Source organism: Marmota marmota, unplaced genomic scaffold (genome assembly GCF_001458135.2).
Source record: "Marmota marmota marmota unplaced genomic scaffold, marMar, whole genome shotgun sequence".
Lineage (NCBI taxonomy): Eukaryota > Metazoa > Chordata > Mammalia > Rodentia > Sciuridae > Marmota > Marmota marmota.
Genome location: NW_026000185.1, coordinates 17,059,035 through 17,075,945, shown reverse-complemented (window position 1 = coordinate 17,075,945; position 16,911 = coordinate 17,059,035). Strand labels below are relative to the sequence as shown.

The 16,911-nt window shown below is 34.7% G+C and overlaps 1 protein-coding gene across 4 annotated transcripts in view; it reads right to left on the bottom strand.

Annotated features, from left to right (window-relative positions):
* The window catches only part of Rbbp6 (RB binding protein 6, ubiquitin ligase), a 31,415-nt gene extending 14,504 nt beyond the window's left edge, over positions 1-16,911 (bottom strand). For 2 of the 4 annotated variants that reach the window (XM_015491179.1, XM_015491180.1), the window contains exons 1-7: positions 16,186-16,911; positions 11,406-11,505; positions 9,009-9,045; positions 4,655-4,699; positions 2,503-2,591; positions 2,286-2,382; positions 1,764-1,903 (exon numbers count right to left, since the gene is read on the bottom strand). In XM_015491179.1, coding sequence (XP_015346665.1) covers positions 1,764-1,903; positions 2,286-2,382; positions 2,503-2,591; positions 4,655-4,699; positions 9,009-9,045; positions 11,406-11,505; positions 16,186-16,351 — 674 coding nt within the window. In that variant the 5' untranslated portion in view covers positions 16,352-16,911. The remainder of the gene's footprint in view (positions 1-1,763; positions 1,904-2,285; positions 2,383-2,502; positions 2,592-4,654; positions 4,700-9,008; positions 9,046-11,405; positions 11,506-16,185) is intronic. The other 2 variants (XM_048789669.1, XM_048789670.1) reach the window with 1 other exon arrangement.

Below are 16,911 nucleotides of genomic sequence, written 5' to 3'. Positions count from 1 at the left end.
AAAAAAAAAAAAAAAAAAAAAAAAAAAAAAAAAAAAAAAAAAAAAAAAAAGAGGAGAACAGAGGATAGAAAAAGAAACAGAAGAAGAATCTGAGTTGCTTATCAGTGGTGTTAGTGGAGAGGGTGAAAGTTTCATTTAAAATATTTGGGCTCCCATCTCTCCCCAGTAGTTGCTGTGTGTCTGACACAAATGGGCTTTTATATTTCCGCACTCAAAAAGCAATGAAATTAATTATTAAAGGTTCACAGGCGATGTTAACTTCTCTAACACAAACTTCTATTCTTTAAGAAATTTTACATATAGCAGTCTGCTCTTCATTGACTATAAAAATCGTCAATTTCAACCTATCACTGCTTGGAAGCATCTATGGAATGTGTCTGGATTATAAACAGCGTAACAACAGACTGCTCTAAGATGAACCACAACAACACAGGATGGTGACTAAGAAAAAATAGATGGGGGTGAAGTTGAGAAAGTGAGCAGGGTTGAGAAAGTATAAGAATATAAAAAATATTATTTTAAAAAATTGTTTGTAGTTGTAGATGGACAGCATGTCTTTATTTTATTTGTTTATTTTATGTGGTGCTAAGGACAAAATCCAGTGCCTCACATGTGCCAGGTAAGCGCTCTGCCACTGAGCTACAGCCCCAGGCCAACATTAATTCTTATTTGTGAACTATAACACTGTATTTATCTTGAAGCATGTTAAAAAACACTTACACGTCTTCTCAGTATCATTCTCTAGCATAACCATTCTCCTCATCACCACCTGCTCACTACACTACACTTCAACAATATTTATGGCATGAAACTTGAGAAAACTGTGTTGCTCCTGAGGTTTTTTAATTTTCCTTTTGTCATTGAGAGAACATGGACACATATTCTATGAACTTATGTTTCTCAAAGTATGTCCTAAAGATCTTTCTCTTAATTTCCTAATCTTCTGGAAGGAAGACTTGTTACAAATACAGAATCAAGATCTTATTACATAACCTTAAATCCAAAACTGGGGGCTCAGGGCATAATACCTAGATCCACTGTCCAGAGGAACACTTAATATAATATATATTATGTGAGTTCACAACTACTGAAGGTAATCAAAAAGGTGATTAAAATAATTAAGAGAGATAAAATGGAAAGTCATCTAGTTGAACCATATCACTAGATTTTCACATCTGTTCCTTTCATTAAAAACCAGTTCATAAAATAAAACCGAAAAATGCATTAAAAATAAGCATGAGGGTGCTTTATAAAGCTATTGCTGGTTTGAACTAATGGTTTATAAAATAAACCTACTTTAGAATCTTAAGACTACAAGGTGTATCCACGCTTATTAGTCAATATTTTGTTGATGCTTGGCAGTTAATACATTTGCCTCAGTATTCTGCAGAACTTTCTTATGCTTATTTTTCAAAATAATTTCAGAATGCAAATAGCATATATAAGATAATGTGGGAATATGTATGTGAATGAGGAAGAAAGCAGGGAATGAAAGAAAAAGAAAAAATTAGAAGACTACAAGGGAAGTGGCACTCACTGATGACAAAAATCCCCCAATCATTTGAAATTTGTTTTAAATGGAGCAGACTGCAGTGTTTCAATCTTAAAACACAGAAACGCAACATGTGGAGACTAATGATCTTGGTATACAAAGTTCCCAAGGAATCCAAGTAGCTAATTTACAAGCCCAAGATTCAAACATTATGCCCTAGGACTGACTGTGCTCTCTTTCTCCACAGGTCATACCTAATGTGTATACTTACGCATCTATGGTTGGTATTGCATATTTTCCAGTGTTGGTAAGCATCGCGCCTTTCATGTTAGGATCTTTCACTTCCATCATAAAACTTCTGGGAATTCCAGTGCTTTTTTTAATCCTAGGACCAGATTCAAAGTTCTTATCCTATTTGGATGGAAAAGAGAAAGGAGAAAAAGCAGACATCCTTATTTAACAATTAGCTAACATTATGCAGTGCTTACTACTTCTTTTTATTTGAAATACTTCATACTTGTGCTCTTATTTAATCCTCACAATTGCCGTGTGAGGTAAGTACTGTTATCTCCATTTAGAAGAAAAAAAAATAGGCTTGGAGAGATCAAGGAACTTGCCTAAGCTCACTCACCTACTAAATGGCAGAACCCAGACTTGAAGACTGGCAAATCTGGCTCCAGAGGTTGTGCTCATTTGCCATTTTATTAGAGAAAGCAATTTTACCAAGAAAATCAAGATGACTAAGCAATACTTCTAAGAAAAAGATGAATTATAATTTCTACTTTGGACTTACCCCATTGGTTGGGCAATTCTTAATATAATGGCCAGGTTTACCACAACGGAAACAGGTATAAGATGGAGGTGGTGGACCTAGAGGTTTCTTCATGTAACTGAAAGGGAAAAAAAAAATGATTACATGTACAAAAGGTCTTTTAGAAAATAATGTTTTTGACTGGGGGGAAAAATTCACCCCCAAAGTTCCAATTAGTATAAAGTATTTATGAACTTACTTGATTGGGTCGTATTCATGGCCAGATTGCGACATCATTGCTTTTATTTTATCTTCTTCAGAAGCATTGGCTTCAGCCAGATTGGCAGTCTGTTTAACAGGTAATTATTTGACACACACATTAGAAACACATTTAAGACCACACAGCCAAAGACAACACCACTCATCCTGTAAAGAGCAGTATCTAAACTAACCTTGCATAAAAACAGCTATTTACACATATAACCTGGAAGAGGCAATGGGAATTCCTTAAGTCATTCTACGATGTATGGGTGTCTGGGAGCTGAAGAAAGTATTTCTGGAGACACTCAAACCTTAGACCCTGTTTGTACCTTACATTAAGATTTACATACTACTGCTCTATGAGGTAAAGACTAAATTAGAAGAGAAACACTTGATGTTCTTAAATTAAAAATATTTCAAGTGTCACAACATTAAGGCTAATTCACACTTACAACTTGGAGGTAGGGAGGGGGTACATGGCTGAGCATATTATGCAGCAATTAAAAGCCAGAGGCTCTTTAGGTAGTGGTGTCAGTTTCAAATTAAGTATGAAGGATGTGCATTAAGCATTTATTATAATTTTTAATTCAACTCTCCAGATAAATGTTATGAACTTCACCTTTAAGGAATTATTATATAATAGTCTAGATATAAGCAGGGTCTAAGGGAGTGATTTCTAATAACTTCAATCTTCAAGCATCTAGCACTCATATATCAGCCACTCATGGATTTCTTTACATTCATCCACAAAACAAGCAACCAGTTTTAACATTTTATTGTAATTTTGTATACAAAGAATGCTTAACATTAACAGAGCTTAGAACAACAGCAACATTTACAGAAAACTGGATTACAGATGTTTAACAACTAATTTGTTTGAACCCAAACATTATTTTACAAATAGAATTTAAAAGAAAGAAAGCAAGAAAGGAAAGAATCCCCCAAACCTCCCCAACTCCTCCCCACAAAGAAACAATGGTAGGAATAGACCCAAACTCAAATATGGTCCTTGTAGTACATAAGAATAAAAACAGGAAACTATTACCTGCTAAAGATGTCAACTATTCTAAGCCACTTTGCATTAGAAAATGATAAAATAGATGGTTTTAGAATCATTCATTTTAATGTTTAATTTTCCTAGGAGCTTAAAAAGCAATTATTTGTACTTGGACATTTGTGGGGGGGATATATCCTAGGGGAAAAAGATATAACCTATAACAAAGGGACAAGCACTAATGGAAAATTCATCTTTTCTTTAATCTTGGTTGCCAAATTTGGTTTCACATTTCTGACAGCAGGGAAAAAAGGATTTCTGGAAAACCGGACAACTTCCTTTTGGCCCTAAAAAGTCTACCTATTCCTTTTTAAGGCACAATTTGCAATCTAAAAGTGTTGTTTAAAAAAAAAAAAATCCATCACTAGTGCTTTTCCAAACAAAAGATATACATTGTTGAGCAGAAAATGCAAGCAATCTTATCGCAAAACATGGCATATACAATGATTTCAGGAGGTAACAATTTGTCCCTCTGCCACACATACACAGTGGTATATTCCTACAAACATCTTTATACACTTACACAACTCATGTAGTCTGCGTTCAAACAAATTAGGTTGTTTAAAACTTTTTCTAATGCAGACAGACTACAAGCCTATAGCATAAAAAAAAAAAAAAAAACCAACTGTAACATTTATAATATTGACCTTCATGTATGACATTTAAAATATTGACCTTCACGGGTTTGATTCAAATATTCAAGAAATAGCCACGCAATCGTCCATGTAAAGGAAATCTTCTGTTTTGGCTGCTTAGAGAAAGTCCACATAATTTACAGCCAAATCCAGGGAATTCCTCCAGAACTTTGTTAGTTTCCAATGTATAATTAAACAATATATGTGTGGGGGGGGCATGATTTAGTGTAGCTTCGTGTGCTTCTTCTGTCTTGAAGATGAACAATACTCCAACATTACGCTGAGGCTCATATAGAACTCCCCTATCTTCTCAAAACAGCAACTACTCTTTACAGGATAGCAAAATGTACAATGCTTTCGCAAAATACATCCTCCCCCCCAACCCATAAAAAAAATTGTTCCACATAAAAGAATACGATGATAGAAAAAAGACTTATATTTTCAAGAATATATATATATACCTTTGTAAGCTGGGCCAGAGAAATAGATGCAGAAGAGTCATCAATCTGTTCACAAAAAATTAAACACACATTCAAGTTCCACACTGAAAACATCTGAAAGTGATCAGTCAGCCCCCAATGTCACTTAATGTTTAAATATTGGGCATTTTCTTAGTTTTCTAAAGAATGTTATCTTTTAAGCTTGAAAGTGTAGTTCAACCTATTTCACCTTTCTCTATACATTTCATACCCAGGAACAAAGGCTCACAGTTGAAGGAGACTCAACTACAATTTGAAAGTATATCACATAGGAAATCTGTTCAGAGTGGTGACTAAATACTAAATTAGAGTCCCGTGTCTCTCAATGGTCTCTAAATTTGATAATGCTCAAGACAATGTACACTGGAGAATAAGAAATCTTTCTAATCCTCCTCTATGCCATTATACAACATTGTAAAAACAAGCAGCTCTTTAATGGCTGAGATAATTGCTTTAATAAATAACAGCTCCCACATAATTGCTACTTTTTTTCTCCTCTTTGAGCATGCACTGTTCAGTCTGAATAAGTTTGTTTATTCTTCCACATAAAGAGTAACAATAGCTTCTTGCCAAAGAAACCACAGCTTTATCAGGGCAAAGATGATAAGGGGGAGAAAAAAGGAAAATTGAAGGTGCCCTGGAGAAAGGGTGAACAGCTGTCAAGTATGATGATGGATTCTAATATTTGGAGAAAAGAAAGTTAATTTAATCAAACAGGAAGCATATGAATATATATGAAGGATATGAGGGCTTTAAAAAATGTTATTTTAAAATGTAACCTTCAGACTTTTTTCATTTGATCTATGAAATGATTTTAATTAGTTAAAACCTGGAAGACATGGCTTCCCTATAGCTCCCTATTTAGCAAGTGGGTTGCTTATTCCAAGTTATAAGCTCCTCATGCATTATTGGTTGGAACTCTTGCCTAAAATAGAGAGAATGTAACAAGATGTTTGGATCAAAGGAAGTCTTCATTGGATATTTTTTCTAAGATTATTAAAATAAAAGCAGCATGACTCAAGACCTCAAAAAGAAATGTAACCAGTTTCAGTATGAAGTTCTTCGCCAAAGCCCACCACAGAAGGGACCAAATAAATGTAAATAAAAAATAATGTTGTCTAATTTTAAGATACATCTTACAAATATCTTAGGATTTTAAATTAGTTTGATGGGTATTATTACTGTGGTGTTTGTTCAGACAAAAGATTTTTTTGCTCCACACTGAAGGACTGTAAAGAGTTCTCATAATGCACAAATCCCACATTCCTAATGTGTATCAACCACATAATCCACGAGTAGGTTCTCTCTTCCTTGCTCAGCTTTGAACTAATCTCAAGGATAAGCAGAACAATGAAATGAAATACATAACTTTCCTATTTTATCCAGAATTCAGACCCACTCATTCTATTTTAAAAAGATTACATTTTACACTAACCAGGAATTATTTGAATTTAACTACCAAGGACTGAAAAAAAATCGCTATCAACCCAATCAACTATACAATGTTTCTATCCAATGAAACAAATTAATAGCCTTTAAAAATAGTTCATTACTATCTATAATAGGAATGCTGAGAATTTCCTGAGAAAGCAATCCATTATATTCTTACCATTGAAACTGAAAAAATGTTTTAAAATATCTTCCCACTCTTAACACTTAAAATCTAACTTTTTTGTTTTTATGCTGGGTTTTCTTTTTTTTTGTTTTCTCCAGCTTTCTGCCACTATCATATATTTAATGAGTTGAAAGTGGTTTCACACATGCAACTGCACCTCAATCAAGTTTTTCCATCAAATAATTCCTACAGTCTGCAAAAAGTCAAATTTACCACAAATTTAGAAAGGCATCCAATTTTGTTTTCTATATAATAGCAAGGTGATAAGAAATGAGTGAAAAATGTTAACAAAGAATGGTTTAAAAATGATTAGAAATTTATATGTACTAAAATGTCAACATAGTGACTTCTCTGTAACATTCTACCAAGATACTAATGTTTAAAAAAAAAAAAAAAACCTACCACATTTAAAAAAAAAAAAAAAAAAAGTCCTCACACAAAACTAACTGATGGGCATTGTAGTCATCATGAAAATTAACCCACCTCCCTGCATCTAACCAGGAGGTCTTACTTCTGGGAGCAAGGATCTGAAACTTTATGTGGTTATACTTGTCTGAAACTAAAGGATCCTAAATGTAATTCTTATATTTAGTTAGCAAGAACAACACCCAGCTTTGAAGGACTAACATGGAAGGATGACTGACTAAAACAAGGCTGGGGAGTATGGAAATGACTACCTCTGATTATGACTTGCCTTACATTACCAAAAAGAGTGCATACATTTACTAATGAGAATAAAAAATTTAGACCTGTACCTCTATTTACTTTTGTGAATGAATATAATCCACACAATTAAGTCTCCTAAGATGAGCACAGATTATGTTTGAATATACTCTCGCATCCTAAATGTCAGCATATGCACCCCAAGCAGGTAAAGAATGGGGATAACAAGTTGTCCATTTCAGATAATCCTAGCTAAAAACTAAAACCACTTTTAAAGTATTAAAAAAATAAATAAAAAGAAAAGCCTAAATAAGCTTAAAATAAACTGCTTCTTATAAATGTAATACAGACATGCCAGGGAACACACAAGGCTAAAAGAATGTTAACTTTATTTATGAACATGTGATTTTGTGCTTATACACATGCTAATAAACAAAAAGGAAATAATTGTTTTCAAGAAATAAAACTTCATCTGAATTAGCTTAAATACTATATAAAAATGTACTTTATACAAAACGTGTTACATTTACTACTACAGTCACCAGGAGAGTCAATCTAATTTGTGCTAGCATTTGGATACATAAAAATCATTTTAAACCAATCACCAGCAAAACAGAAACTTGGACAGTTTTTACAGCATTATGCTTTAAAAAAAAAAAAAAACAAGAAAAAGAAAAAGAAAAAAAAAACCCCATATATCCAAAATGAAGGAAAAAAAAAAACAACCCAAAACTCTAAGACTTTTGATCTTTGAATAACTATATTTAGTTCCATCAGAACTAAAGGCCATATACTTTAGAGAACAAGTCCAGAGTTCAGATATTCTACGTTATGTTTAAGATCCAGTGATCCAAGGTTAGTGAAATGCCTCATACACAAAATCAGTAGTACTTTGAAAGTATAAAATGAAATAGCAAGCAAAACCCTTGAATTCTAAATGAAGATTTCAGACATCTTGCATTGTGTACAATATCAAGCCTGAGCAGTAAAATGTTTAGAGAACCATCAAGTTTACAGAACTCAATTAAGATAGACCTGTATTCTGAAACAGATGTTTCACTTCACAATTTAGGAATGCTGCTACCTTTTACTTAAGAGCTTAAAGTCAAAGAAGTGTCACACTTAAGGTTAATCTGGGATTATAAAAATTAAGATGTTACCCTGGTCAAGAGGAGTTACCTTTGATAACCTATAGCTTTAATAGCCTACAATTAATGCAGCATTTTAGAATCTCATGAAAGAGCAATATTTTCAATTGGACTTTTGAATAAACTAGATAGAAGTGCAAGGCCTTGTATTAAATTTTGAAAACAATATACCCAACTGTATGAAATCATCAAAATCATTGAGACTTTTATGTACTTATGGGGAGAAGGGTGTAGTTTTTACGTTATAATGCACTGTAAAGAAAGAATAGGAGCTCAAAATTGCCAAATAAAGCAAGAATAAATAATAAAGCTGCATCAATGGTCTCTGGAAAGCTCTTTTCTATGACGTGCTTCAACTTAGAGAAAGCATCAAACTTTAATGTAAGCTTTGCATGTTGCTAATGCATTTTTGAAAGCCATCAATCAGCCAGGGGGTGGGGTGGGGAACTAACAAAAACTAAGTGATACAACGTGAAAATGGCAAAATATACAACTCCAAACATTTTTTTATTGCAAGAAACAAAAAGCACACAACAGCCTGTACATACATACAAAATACTAACTATAGACAGACAGATGTAGAACATGTTATCATGTTCATTAGTGTAAAACCTATACGATCTAAAAAGGATCATACATTACTGTACAACACAGTGTCATACAGGGAGAATTCTATCATATTTAATATGAAACAGTGTTATGGGCACAAATTTCCCATTTCTACAGAATAAGTGTGCAAATTATGCCACATATATCCATATTCGACTGAGCTGTCATCAAAATACATTTTATTTACAATATGTACTATGATCAGTTGAATATTAAGTACTAAAAATGATTTACTTCACTGCAACAATATAAAAAGGTAAAGCAATGTGTAGAAAAAGTGTGAGATTGTGTTTTTACATACTGCTTTTGTAGTTCCCATCACTGGTTCAGTTCGACTTCTAAAAAACAAAAAACAATAAAGACTAACATTAGTTTTTACAAATCTTAACTAACCTTAGTATTTTTGATTTTTTTGTGCTAATAAATATTAATTCATATCACCAATCACGTTTTTAGTAACACAATTTTCCTTTCATACAAAAATTTTATATTTACCCCCTTTCAAAAGGTAAATTTGTGGTTAAAAAAATTTCCACAGTGGGGAATTCTAGAATAGGTGTACCTTGCCATTTATAATAAATGTTTTCTGAAAGGTAGTATGGGGACTTTATGATGTTGAGAAACTCTGTGGTGCATTTTTTTTTAAATTTTTTTTTAGTTGTAGGACACAATACTTTTATTTTATTTATTTATGTGGTGTTGAGGATAGAACCCAGTGCCCCATGCACACAAGGCAAGAGCTCTACCACTGGGCCACAATCCCAGCCCCTGTGGTTCATTCTTAAGAGACTGAAAGATCATTCTATAGTTTTTTAAGAGTCACCTAATGAATTTCCACACATATTTTCTCAAAGCAAGATTATTGCCATTAGCATTTGATTTGGATCCACGAGAAACTACCGTCCTCCAAAAACTAATTTTCAAATAGACAGGTTGACAGTTATTTTCATTTTTTAAAAGTTTCAAAACAATGGCCAATAATTGAATAAGAACCCAAACTCTCAGGAAGATACAACTTAGTCTGAGAGTATTTTAGTTAAAAAGAATGAGTTAAATGGTTATGTAGAATTGGACAATACGATTTTTAAAAGAACATACAAATAAATGAAAAAGAAATTTCCTTAGCTCACACAGGAAATAAACAGGGGTTGAGTTTCTAAGTATAACTTTTAAATGCTCAGCTTTAATTTTAAGTTTATGCATTATTTGGAAGTTCTGAGATTAAAAAAATCAGTGTGGGGGGCTCATTTTCTAGTATTTGCTCAACAAACACAGAGATATTTTCAGGCAAATTTATTATAAACAAAACCCTATGTGTTGATAATTAACATGCAATTTGTGTTAAGAGGCAACTTGTTTTGCCATTTACTTCAAATTATTCTTTTCTCAATCAAAAAAAAAAAAAAAAAAGAAAGAAAGAGAAAAGAAATCCAGAGAAAGGAATGTTTGCTATTTTTCTAAAAAACACATGATAAAAAGTGTAATTTCATACTAGGTTACAGAAATTAATTCTTAAAATCATCATCTTAATTCATAATCCTTAATATCATTTACAGTTAAAAGCATGTACTACAAAGTTTACTTGGTAATCACAACAAAAAGGTATTCACCTTTTTAAAGCTGATACTATTCTGCAGCTATTACACAAGAGACCTTCAAATGTTAAGATATAGAATGTAACTTTACAACTAACTAGTGAGAAAAATTTCACAACACTTGCCCACATGAGGTAAAACTCCAAGAAACGACTATTTTACGTTATTTCCAAGAACACATTGCATTTCTTAGGACCAACAAATTCCATAATTTTTCTTTGACCCAAAGCAGAATTTGCCAAATTTAAAACAAAGCTATGTAAATTCTCAGTAAAAACCACTACTCTTTAAATAGCCCAAATTGCTGCCTTCTTCACATATTTTTAGTTCTGCTATCAGTATTAAAAGTTGCAAGAAAGCAGAGAAGTTGAAGTTTTAATTATACCCTTCTAGTAAATATAAACTCTTAGACTAGTCCTGAGAGAATCTGTTTCTTATTTCAATATTGGGCATTTACCATATGGCTAGCACTATCTAATTTTTAGAATCCGTAAGTTAGTTGAACCTAGGTATATTCATGAGATTGGATCTAGGACCCTCAAGTCCTTTATATGAAATGGCATATCTGAATATAATGTATATGTGACTTATATAGTAACTTTTTTTTCCTTTTTCTAATCTTTTCGATCTGCACTTACAGACACAGAACCCAAGGATATAAAGTGCAAACTATATATCATATCCCTTTCTGTTTTAGAGAAATCTGAGGCAACAAACACTTTAGGAAAATCACCCAAAGTAACACAATTGGTAGGCATAAAGCAATAAACAAAGTCAAACCTAAGCCCGATTCCAGTGTTATGCTCATATATCCTATATATATGGCCTCCTAACTGAAGTCTCTTTTGATAAAGAACGTAAGTCAGCATTACTGAATACTCTCAATGCTGTCAAAATATATAAGATCTATGTCACATATACATTTTTTATGGTGAGAAAATAGCAGAAATTTTCCCTAAGAATAGTTCTTGCTTATAAATGACAGGCTAAGTCAGCTTAACCAGGGAAAGAAATCAGAACAAACAAAAAGATATTTATAAATAAGATTCAAAAATTTAAAAAGGTCTATTTTGAGAAATCCATAAAAATTCAAAAATACTTACATAACATATGTCTTGCTTGTAGATTTAACACCTCCTATGGGAATTCTTCTAACAATTACAGATGAATTCTTAGGAATTAGAGCATTATCATCAGTATATTCTGTAAATAAAGGAAAAAAAGAGTCAAATTTCTATTTGGGGATTTGGGTAAATACTCAAGAATTAGACAACTTCAACCAAATATAAGTGTCGTGGGAAATGAACACAATCACAAAAGGGCACTAACAACTGCATGTTCCTTGCATCATTTCTAATATTGTTAGATAATATATCCAAAGCCATAGGGGGCTTCTGTTCCAAGGACACCAAATAACGAAAGCAAATGCTTAGCTCTGGTACCTCTACTTCGTGGAACTCCCAATCTCATTAAGACTATGCCATTCCCTAGTGTATTTAGCCAGAAATGTTCAACATACATGGCAAAACTTATTTAGAATGAAGATTAGTTCTGCCTCCTCAAGCTCTAAAAATGAACTGAATATTACAAACCCTGCACCCATAGAGCTTATTACTACTGGAGAAAACAGCCTATGCATTAAATTATGACATTATGAACAGAGTTTCTTTTTATATAATAAAAGATTGTGGATGTAACTTTGGATAGAATCAACATTCTATCCAAAGAAAGCGCCTCTAAGGAACCTACATTTGCAACTCTGAAGACTGATACAGCTGGCCTGGTGGCAGAGGACTGCAATACCAGCTACTCAGAAGGCTGAGACAGGAGGATCATCAAGTGCCAGGCCAGCCTGGACAACTTAACTAGACTTTGTTTCAAAATAAAAAGTAAAAAATAAAAAGGGTTTGGGGATGTAGCTCAATGGCAGAATGAGTTCATCACCACAGAACAAAACAAACCAACAACAAAACACAACTGAGAAGCCAGCAAGGTACACAAAAAAGCTAGATGAAAAGTATTTTAGGCAGAGGGAAAAACATGAAAAAATGACATAAAGAACTAAAGAGCTGAAAAAAAAAAAAAAAACAAACAAGAGAATGACATACACAACAGGTAAAAAGGCGTGGGACATATACTGATTTATATTTTGTTTTTAAGTACAAGGAAGTCTCTGGAGGATTTTATATGAAATGACAACAATTTATGTTATAAAAGAAAAAGATTCTGGGCATGTAGCACATGTCTATAATCCCACCTATTAGATTGAGGCAGGAAGATATGAGACCCTGACTCAAAATAAAAAATAGAAAGTACTGGGGACTTAGCTTAGTGGTTTAAACTCCAGTACTACAAAAATAAGTAAATAAATCAAACAAGTTAATTTTAAAAAATAAAATTATGTCACCTATGTAAAGAATAAGTTGTAGGGGAAGAGGAGAAACGGGGTGACTAAGAGGCTGCTGCCTCTTAGTCCTGGTAGAGATAATGAAGATGATACCAGACAGGGATAATGTGTGGGGATGTGGCAGAAAGAAATGGAGAGCCAGAATGTTATGGGGACAGGGCTGGAGCTGGGGCTGAGTGGCAGAGCACTTGCCTAGTGAGTGTGAGGCACTGGGTTCAATCCTCAGCACCACATAAATACATAAAATAAAGAATGTTATTAGGACAGAAATGACACAGCTTGCTGATGGGCTGAATAATGGGAAGATAAAGGAAAAAGAGGCATGAATTCCTAGGTTCCTAGTTTTAGTAAATGGTGCTACTTTTTGAGAAAACCGAGAGAGGATGAATTGGTGCTATTTCCCTTCTTGGACTGTCTATAACTTATACTAGTAACAAACAAACTGAACCCACCCTTAACTACAATAACAAGATTTACCAAGGCATCTCAGTATCAAAAAGAAAAAATAACTCATTAGAGATGCAAAAATGTATCCATCTCTCTTAATCCCACAACCAGATATTAGGGTTCACTTTTAATGGTATTAAGCTTATGTGCTTCTCTTAAATTACTTAGCACAAAGTGGCTATCTCTCTTTCAATTATTTCAAGCTTATTACATGTGTGGAATTTTTAGGTTTTTAAATGTATGTCAGCTTTATTATTTTTAGTCATAATGCTATTAGTATTCCCTGTTATAAAATAAATTGTTCAGGCAAGGGTTCTTATCAATATATTTCAACTACTTGGTGATACCTTACAAGTATCCAATTAGAGTGACGCAATCTCCCAGAATTAGGCATGCCAATGTAAGACTCTGGACATTATGCTGGATAGCTTGTTACAGTCCCAAATTCCAATCAATCTGAGTCAGGAAAATTGGAAGTGGGAAAGGATGAGGGATTTTTAATAAGCTTAAAAAGTTAATTTGAAAGTCAAAATAAGTCAACTATCTGACAGGAAGTTTCTGAATATGTAACAATTTTCAAATGCATTCATAATAGCTTCCAAAACCAATTTATTAATTTGATCTGCACAGTACTATGTTAAATAGTATTAAAGAGTCAGGTGTCCTGATGCCCTTCAAACAGATATTCTAACTGACCACTTTACTTGAATTACAATGGTTTTCTAACTCCCAAAATATCTTACATTTAAAATAACTCCTTAATAAGTAGTCTTTTAGCTTCTAAGGACCTGCCAGCATAAGTTTTGATCCAAAAACATGAATGGCATAGATGGAATGAAAAATGTTGAATTTGAGAAATGGAGAGATTCAGAAAGGGTCTAAAAGTAAACAGGATACTTAAAATCTAAAACAAAATTCTGATTCAAGCATTTTAGTATTACCAGGATTTAGGGGTCCTAAACAGACAGATTTCAAAAACTATAAGAAATGTTTAATAGAAACACAGCAGAAACTGAAATGATCCAGCTCAACCTTCTTTCTTAGGCAATCGCTTATACTACAAACACTTATTTTGCAACTTTACTAACAGTGCTAAAACCAAGTGGCATCTTTATTCAAGGGTCTTGAAACAGCGGATGCTGTTTTTCACAAAACTCATGAAGCTGCTACCCTCTACGCTGCTATCAATGGTATCTTTTCATCCCCTAAAATGACGACTACACGAAATAGACATTTGTCTCCCACTCTTTTCTTAACCAGCCTAACCTTTCTCCACTGAAGTGCAGCTTACACTATAAATGAAAGAAAACATGCTGCTGGGCAAAGCACTTTCCTAGATTATGTTATCATGTATTTATATTTTCTGGACTAGGGAAAAAGTAACACATAGTCACAAAACTCTCCCATTTGTGGACAAGATTCCTTCAACCATAACTTCCTCCAGTCTAAAAGCTGCTTTTAATTGCTATGTAGACAAGATGGATAAAGCCTAGCCCTACCACATAACTCAAAATGGCAAAAATGAAAACTGCATAGTATGTAACAAAATTGCTTTTTTTTTTTTTGGTGCCGAAACCCGGGACAAAATTGCCTTAATATCCTCAAATTTCACCTATATTGCTTTACCTTTCATTCATAAATATGCATTAATGTAGCAATATGGCCTAAAATTATTAAAAATCCATTTGTTTTGTGAACTATAACTGCAGTATTAAGGGATACTTCTGGTGAACTTCAAAAAAAATCTACTTCCTATCTGTCCCTTTCCCTAAGCAGAGGGACATTACAGATGATGACAATTTTTAAAGGGTATGACCCTTGTTAAAAAAATAAGGGGGGCAATTTGTTTTTTGCATGTTATGTGAGTAAATATAGTTTTTCCTTAATGAATGTTTTTTTCTGGTCTTCTATATGATAAAACTTACTCATCTACCAAACTCCAGGGGAGGTGGGAACCTTCATTTCCAAATATAAAAAGCTCATGCCACACTTTACCAGGAATTTGGTGATCAAAAATTACCCTAACCATATTAGAACTTCATTCCCATTTCTTTGCATCCCCCATCAATAAATCTCTGAAGACTGATCTATTTGAAAACCACACATCAGCATTACTACACTGAGAAAAAGAAACCAAAACGAGTTCAGATTCAGACAGGACTCCTGGGTCACATATTTACTGTTAAATTCCAAATATTACAAAATATCTTTAAAATAGAGAAAGAACTCAAAAGATTCTAATCAGTGGTTTACCTGTACTCACAAGACAGAAGAGTTCACTATTTTTCAGAGCCAAAGAAAGTCTAGCAATTACCACTTTAAAGAAGAAATGTCAGTATTCTGGAGCTTGACTGAATTGCTAAATTTTAAGAGTCAAAGGATAAACTAAGAGGTCAACCACTCAATTACTGTATTGCAAATTCTGGAATTTACACAAAAGACAAGAGTGATGACATCAGAACATTTCAAATTCCAAAAACAATCCCGACACTGATTAAAATCTTTAAAAAATATTAAAGCAAGGATCCCTTCTCTACAACACAGGCAACTCCAAAATAAACAAATAAATAAGGGGGGGGGAAGGTACACACAATTTGCTATTAACCTCCAAAAGGTTCTTGGGTAAGAAATTCATGTTATGTCTACTACTGCCTTAACAAGAAAGAAACATTGCCTAGACTCTGCTCCCATTCTGATTTCAAACCAGTTAGAAAACACCACAGATAACAGCCAGGTCCCCTTCTCTCGACCAACCCTCCCCATTAAAAAAAAAAAAAAAAAATCGGGAATAACCAGATCTCCACGTTTTCGGATTAGCCTGTTCCAGAAGACCCCAGCATTGCAGAAATCACCCAGGGCTGGGAAACTGCAAGGTCGGCTGCTGCAACCCCCTGGCCATCAATGAAAAGTTGGATCGGAAGTATTAGAACGAACCAGAATGGCGGTTAGTCCCCTGCCAGGCACCTTACAACCAGGGCTCGGCCACCCACCTCCACCCAGCAGACACCTGGCGCCCAGGTGGCCCTTACCTTCTTTCGTCTGCGCGTTGGTGATCTGCAGGTCGCAGTCGGCAGCTTTCAGCTTCTCTCTCCCCATAATCTGCTTCTTTAAGTCGCAGAGGGAGATGTGGAGCCCATCAAAGGTGACGGTATCATAGTTGAGTTTAGAGGAAAATTTATAATGCACACAGGACATTGTGCCAAAGGGTTCCTACGGTTCAGCGAGGAGACGTGGACACTCTGAATATATGTATATTTATAAAACGGAAGAGCAAAATATGTACACACAGAAAACACTCAAAAGAGACACCGAAGGACCCTGAGGCCTCAGATTAAATACCCCCCAACCACAAGCAGGGGTGCGTGAGAACAATAATCCAGAACCCCCCCGGCACTCAGAAGCGCTTCATGTGGGAGGAGGAGGACGAGGACCGGGAAGGGGGGAAATCGAGAATCCTCCAACGGGCACAATGTCACCCGGCTGGGTCCCCCTCGCTCATGCTAAGGGCCGGCAGTGCAGTCAGTAGCGGTCAGTCCACACGTTAGAGTCCGGGTGCCCCCGCGGGGTCAGGGGTCCATAGCGCGGCCGCACCTCCCGGCTGGTCTCTCTCCGTGGATGGGGGTGACCCAGGCCCCGGGAGAAGGTTGCGGGGAGAGGGCCTAGGCCCGGAGTCCTCGAGCGGCCTCTCGCCTCCGGCTGGCTTCCGGACGACCGGCGTCAGCTTCCCCATGCCCAGGCCCCCACCACACACACAC